Source organism: Ctenopharyngodon idella, chromosome 24 (assembly GCF_019924925.1).
Source record: "Ctenopharyngodon idella isolate HZGC_01 chromosome 24, HZGC01, whole genome shotgun sequence".
Lineage (NCBI taxonomy): Eukaryota > Metazoa > Chordata > Actinopteri > Cypriniformes > Xenocyprididae > Ctenopharyngodon > Ctenopharyngodon idella.
In genome coordinates, this window is record NC_067243.1 from 25,357,557 (window position 1) to 25,364,768 (window position 7,212).

At 37.1% G+C, this 7,212-nt stretch overlaps 1 protein-coding gene across 1 annotated transcript; it reads right to left on the reverse strand.

Annotated features, from left to right (window-relative positions):
* Positions 1 to 247: 247 nt before the first annotated feature.
* On the reverse strand, positions 248 to 3,839 carry LOC127507099 (intelectin-like). Its single transcript, XM_051884003.1, has 7 exons — positions 3,607 to 3,839; positions 3,023 to 3,175; positions 2,684 to 2,931; positions 2,445 to 2,603; positions 2,201 to 2,321; positions 1,575 to 1,678; positions 248 to 839 (listed from the first exon to the last, which is right to left on the reverse strand). The coding sequence occupies exons 1-7, from the start codon at positions 3,665 to 3,667 to the stop codon at positions 687 to 689; spliced, it is 999 nt and encodes a 332-aa protein (XP_051739963.1). The 5' UTR covers positions 3,668 to 3,839; the 3' UTR covers positions 248 to 686.
* Between the last annotated feature and the right edge of the window lie 3,373 nt (positions 3,840 to 7,212).

Below are 7,212 nucleotides of genomic sequence, written 5' to 3' on the forward strand. Positions count from 1 at the left end.
TATAACTTTATTTTTTATATATATTTATTAGAGATGTGCCCTTAATTGACAGTATGTTAGTCATTCAGACTGATGATGATTTATTCATTTCAAATATTAGGATTATTATTCAAATATTCCCTAACAACAAAAAGATGTTGAGTGTTTAATGCTATGAAGCATCCTCATAATTTCAGATGTATTGTACTCAGGGATGTTGTCACAACTCGGCCAAGTGTGGTTTAACAGGAACACAATGAAGACGAAATAGTAATAACAGGCTTTATTAGCAGAACAGAACGTAACCAAACCAAATATGTTTATGGAATATTTTCAGTGAAACTTATAAACTCTGAAACCTAAAGTAGGTTTTGAATCCATTGTTTGAACAGCATTGTCAACCCATTGGTTTTATTTGAACATTATACATTTGTTTCCATTTGTGTACAGTTGGAAAAAAAACCATGAACATTGAGAAGTTAAAAGTAGGTTAGATAAGCACTAAAAGAAGCCTCCCAATAAACGGCTAATCCAACAGGTTGTTGTTTTTTTCATCAGTTACAAACACCATACACATTCTTAGATTATAGACCAATATAAAAGATATATTTAAAAGAAATATATTTGAGTAAATTATTGTGTATTCAGGTATTAATTAATGTGGTATATCTCTGACAGAAGGAAAGTAAGCAAGTCATTTTAGTTTGTCAGCGATAAAAAAGAAGTACAGCTGCTTCAGTAATCTCTTTGGAAGCACTCCATCCTGTATTAGTACCATAGCCACTCCAGTCGAAACTCGTAAAGTCCCCGCACTGTCTAGGGACGCCCTCAGGAAAGTGTCCACCTCCACCAATACAGAACTGCAAAAATATGAGTACATTAAAAACAAAAAAAAACTTATTTCCTCATATAACATTGCAGTTGATTTACTTCTGTTGTAATTGTATTACTGTAAATGAATTTCCTCTTCATTTATACACTAAAGCATGAATTATTGCCTGTGGTGATCAGCAGCACTTAATAATAGTAATAATAATAATAAGTTTTATTTATATAGCGCCTTTCCAGGGCTCAAGGACGCTTTACAATTATCAAGGAAGAGATAATACAAGTAGACAATGATGAAAACAATAATGGATAGGGAAGCATACAGAAGAATAGAGTCAAATACAGAAATACAAAACAGGACTTAAGAGACATAACATAACATTCAGAGAAATATTAGTAATAATGCAGAGCAATCAATTCATCAAATCAGAGGTATAACATTCAGAAAACAGGTGAGTTTTGAGTAATGATTTAAATTCAGAGATATTATTAACACAACAGAGTGAGCGGGGGAGAGAATTCCAGAGTTTGGGTGCGATAGTACTGAATGATCTGCCCCACATTGAAGAGAGGCGATGCCGAGGGACAACGAGAAGGCCAGAGTCAGAGGAACGTAGTGAGCGAGTCGGTGTGTAGGGGATCAGCATATTACAAAGATAAGAGGGAGCCAAGCCATGCAAAGATTTAAAAGTGAGCAGGAGAATTCACTTCACAAAGGCTGTTCATAAACATTGTTGTAAATAATCCATAATATTTGTTTAGCTCACATGTTCAGTGTGACAACCAGTTGGTTTAACGCCCGAACAAATTGCCATGGCTGCCTTTTCAGTATTGAAGATTCTGAAGGTGATGAATCCAGGCTCAAATATTCCTGAAAAAAACACAGAATATATAATTGATGATGGTCTGTCATGATAGGTCCATGCACACAGAATGGCATTCATTTATTAAAGTGATTGGATCTCAGCATGATGATGCTTTGTAAATAATAGGCCTACACAACCTGATCTCACAGCAATTCATGCGTATTTTGCGAGGTGGCTAATTTGTACTAATTTGTACGATCTCACTTGTACGAATTAGTACGTTTTTTGCTAAATCATACGTATTTTATGAGTTGCCAAATTCGTATGAATTCATACGAATGACCTACCCCTAACCCCTCCCCTAAACCTACCAGTCACTAGGGTTTAGACAAATCGTATAAATTCGTACGAGTGACGTTGTACAAATTCGTACGAATTACCTACCTTGTAAAATACGTACGAATTGGTTGTGAGACAGCGTTGCAGCCTACACCATCACTGAATAATACACAGATTTTTTGTCAGTCGATGTAGCTACTTTCTTTAAAAATATTTGAAAAATATTGGCTCAAGAGGTATTGATGTACCTCTTGAATAAGGTCCATACAGTTTTTTGGTAGAATCCACATTTCCAGTATCATACACTATTGGAATAGCAGGTCCATTATCAGTGATGCAAGTCCCAATTCCAAACCTCACAGGGAATTTCTGGAAAAATTAACATAAAAATTCATTTTTTTTTTTTTTTTTTACAGAATTGTAGTCTTTTGCCTTTAGCCTATATTTCTTTGAATATTTAAGACACAAAACGGCTGTCAACTTTTGTCTGACCTTGAATAAATTGAAAAGGTTTCCTCCGTGTAGAGTCAAGAAGCGATTTTCAGTGTGGTATCTCAGGATGGAGGCAGTGCTCCAGTTTTCCAATGCCATATTATTAGGAACATGCCACACAGATACATCCTGTGCCGCAATTTCAAAGTATCCAGGATTCTATGACACAAAGGAAACAGACTGTCAATTCATTTTGTAGATTAACATGTTTTAATTGTTAAATGTAATAAAAAAATTACCTTGTAATCATCACTTGTAGCAGCATCTGCAGTTCCAAATGTGACTCTGTTTGCCCATGTTCCTTCACCATCAGGCCGGTTTGCAATGCTGCCCTGCTCACTAGACCAGCGATCACCAACAGTACACTTTCCATACATGTTGTTTTCATGAACGCTGGCAACCAGCGTCCAGCCGCCGCCCGCAGTGGTCATATCACAAAACGTCTGGTAAAGGACCCCTCTTGGTGAGATTAGATAGTACAGGCCATCTGCATTAACAGAAGTATTGCTGAGTCACCTAAATTGAGTTGTTGCTTAAGATAAGTAAATAATTTTTGAATAAATTCAAAAATACCATACCCTCATAAACATGATATTTGTCAAGAATTTCTTTGCAGCTTCGGGCAACATATTTAATTCTGTCCAGAAGTTTTCCAAGCTCATGGTTGCTGTTGGTCTCACTTATATTAATGCATGGTGCTTCTGTTTCTTGTATTACACACATAGTTCCCTCTGTAGAAAGATCATAAAAAGAGTAAACACTGGTTACACCATGGCATTACGTAAGTTTTTCATTTTTTACTCCCACCAGATGGCACTAATCTACCTTCAAAAAATTGGATTTTAAATGCCTTTTTAACATCTATTTTAACATGGAATACTGCTTTAATTGAAAAATAATTTAAAAATATATTAGAAAAAATTGTGAATTATTTTCAATGGGCAAAAATAGCTAATAAAATTGTATAAATATTGCATAGTATCATAAAATACCCTCAAAGTGTTAAATAATAATCAAAAAATATAATTGAACAAAAATATATTACATTGGTTTTCCTGAAGAAAAAAAAAAAAGAAGTCACATTTCAAGCGTGACACCTAAACAGAGAGGACAAGAGAGTTAAGAGAAATTAGTTTAAATTAAATTAGATAATAACACTTACTTGATTTAGCATCACAGAACCATAAACTCAGTGCGAGACTGAGAAGGATCCCAAAAAACATTTTTGTAAGAAAGTATGATTTTCTGTCCAGTGTTTCTTGGGAATATCCCAGATGAGCCCCCAGATCTGTTAGATTGTTTTTTTAGGTAGACTATCTGAAGCCTTGAAGCTATCAGTCATCGGTTGGAAACAAACGCCTCAACCCCCGTGATGTGTGGCAACAGCACGAGATATCGTATTCATACACACAAGATTAAGCAATATCCTCCAGGATGTTCTGGACATCCAGTCATAGTACAGAGGTCAAACTGTACCATATATGGCATATTAAGAAATATATTAACAAGTAAGAAATGTGTGTGTCTATAAAAAAAAACAAGGGTAGTCTTACACAAGAATAGTCAGAAGTGGTGCCATACTAACAGTGCATACTAAAGGAGAACAGTTCTTCATGATTAAAAACACTGAAAACTTGCAAACCTGAAATGGTGATGTGTTTGGTTCAATGTTTTGTGTGAAGAATATTTTCTAAAAGCAAACGTTGTGATTAAACTGTCATTTTTTCTATTATCTGAACAAGACAGCATATTACAGTTTTTCTCCATTGGTTTGGCTCATTTCTTGAAACAGAAATTACATTCTCAAAACAACATGGACAAACCTCCAAACCACTTGGCAATTGTTCACAACAGAATTGATTTTCTCATTAATTTCATCAAATTGCAAATGTCTAAGTACATGTCTCAATGTCTCAGTACATCTTTGCAAATGATTAAGTACAGGTAGCCTACATTTAGCACAATTTCCAAGTGAATAGATCTTGTTGATCTAAACTGATTGTTGATTCTCAGTCTAATGGTTGTTCGCTCCAAAACGTGTCAGCGTCATTTCATTGTATAAGTCATCACATGCACAATAGTCTGTTCAATTGTCAAAATTAGTCAAGAACATAATACCATGAATACCATATATGAATCCTTGGAACATTTGATAAATTTATTACAGCAATTGACAGTCAGGTGAAACTAGAACTTGACTAATGAAGTAGGAGTTTCACACATCTCAGATGACCAATCAAACAGTATGTTTAGTTACCTGACAGGTGCTGTCCATGACTGTGAATGCTGCCAAACATGTATGTAAAGAGCTTGACCATGCAGGACCAGTACAATTTCTGAACATGGAGGCACCTGGCCAAGTAAATGAACAAGGGCAGCTGCCTGCTCGAGGAAGAGGAAGAGGAAAAAGAAGAAGAGGAAAAAGAAGAGGAGGAGGAGTAAGGGTGTGTGGTGGTGGAATAGGGGGAAGAGGCCGAGGAGCATGGAGACACCATGCTGTCCTGGATGAAATTCGGGCCACAATTATAAACCATGTCATCAACCATGGCCTCACAATGGCGGAGGCAGGTCGCCGAGTGCAGCCTAATGTGCTTCGCTCTACAGTCTCCTCCATCATCCAAACCTTTCGCAGGGAAACAGGTATGTAGTCAGTCAATGATGGAATTATATGTTGTATAGGACAGGACACTGTGCATAGAGCAAGAAATATATTTATTTACATATTTACCTATTCATTTAGTGTGTGTGTGTGTGTGTGTGTGTGTGTGATAGGCCTACAGTAATATCTTATGATACTGTTATGATACTAAAAATGACAAGAAAAACATTGGAATAGTGGAACTATGGAATAGTTTATTTTCTACAGTATTGATGATACAGTTTACAGTAGTATTCCAGTCACTGTGCAGTGATGCATTAGAATTGTGGTAAAGTTACTGTAAGTAAAACAACAATACAATTACATAGGTAACTCATTCTGTAACGAATACATAAGGTATACATTACGAATGGAGTGTTGTCCTTTGAATACTATGTCTAGGATCGACAACCTTGCACGGGTGGCAGAGGAAAACTTCTCAATGAAGAACAAGAGATCTGTAACATGGTGAAGGCAAATAATGCCATCACATTGAGACAGATCCATGCTGCAATCCTACAAGACAACGCCATATTCCAAAATGTCAACTCTATAAGCATCTCCACAATAGACCAGATATTGAAGAAGCATCAGATGACAATGAAACAAATTTACAGGGTACCATTTGAGAGGAACTCTGATAGAGTGAAAGAGCTGCGGTACCAGTATGTACATGTAAGTCAGTTACTGGTTGTCCATCATGCAATTATCATTATAATCCTTATTTTGAAGAATATAACATACAATAAGAAAAAGGGTCAAAGAGCTGCAATTAGTGCCTCCCATGTAAATCTATCTAATACTGTGGGTTTTACTATAACATTTCAGTAAGTCTAGTCATTGATGATTTTCCCCCTCCCCTTTCTGTCAAATACCCTCTGTAGTACCTCTGCATAGGGGTACATGTACCCCAGGTTTGGAACCACTGGAGTAGTGGCCAGTAGTATATTGAATGCATACAATTTATCAACGATTTATTGAAACGATTTATCCGTTTTATTTTTTTCTCTTTTTTTTTTTTTTTTTTTTTTTTCAATTTAATGGTTGAATTAAATTTTAATAATTAAGTAGCATGTCTAATCAGTGGAATTCACAAAACTTTAACAACTTATTAATTAAAATGTTTGCAATAAAAGGCCCCTATGAAATGTTTATTTTTATGTTTTAATACAAAAAGAAAAATTGTGATTATTCCTTTAAAAAATAAAGTTTTTATAATTATATTTTTATTATTATTACAGTGAGAAGTACTGTCACAGACCCGCCAGGCTCAACCATCAGCCAATCACAGCGCACTCCCTCACCAGAGTTCTAACCACACTCACCTGATCCTCATCATCACCCAATCACCACAGATACATAAGCGCACCACTCACCTCAGTTCACTGTCTGGTCTCGTTGATACCAAAGAACTGCTATTCCTATGTTTCGAACTTCCTTACTCACTTCAAGGAGGTTTTCGGTAAACCAGCTGGTGATTCATCGGTGGGTGAGCAACTCTATCAGTTAAAACAAGGATCAATGTCTGTTAACAATTATGCCCTCAAGTTTAGGACTCTTGCTGCTGCCAGTGGATGGAACGAACAGGCATTGCTCACCACCTATCGTCAGGGTCTGGATCCTAGGGTGCGGCTGCATCTTGCTGCATACGAGGATTCCACCGGGCTCGAACGTTTCATATAACTATCCATCAGATTCGCCACTCGTATGCAGTAGTGTCTAGAAGGACACCAGGGCCAGCTGCTACGCACACCTTTCCTTCATCAGCCAGAGTCCATCAGCCCTCCAGAACCCATGCAATTGGAGAACAATCATCTTACCTTCACTGAGTGGCAGAGACGGCTGACCCGAGGATTATGTTTGTATTGTGGAGTTCCTGGACATGTGATTTCTACATGTCCCACTCATCCTCCTCATCCCATGGTGAGTGCGATAATCCACTCCATTAAGAAAATGAAGCCGCTCACCACAATTGTCAATGTTTCCATTCCAGTCTATGCTCACCTCAACTCCAGGTCAGCCGGCAACTTCATCTCTGGTGCCCTCTGCCGTCAGCTCAGGCTCAAGACAACCTCTACTCCGTCCGTCTACCAGAACCATTCAGTAACTGGCAAACCACTCGGTCGTAAA

Coding starts and splice junctions, on each gene's coding strand:
- LOC127507099 (XM_051884003.1), bottom strand. CDS start 3,667: ATGTTTTTTGGGATCCTTCTCAGTCTCGCACTGAGTTTATGGTTCTGT. Junction 2,932..3,022: donor CAAATATCATGTTTATGAGG/GTATGGTATTTT, acceptor CTGTTAATGCAG/ATGGCCTGTACTATCTAATC. Junction 2,322..2,444: donor ACCTTTTCAATTTATTCAAG/GTCAGACAAAAG, acceptor TAATTTTTCCAG/AAATTCCCTGTGAGGTTTGG.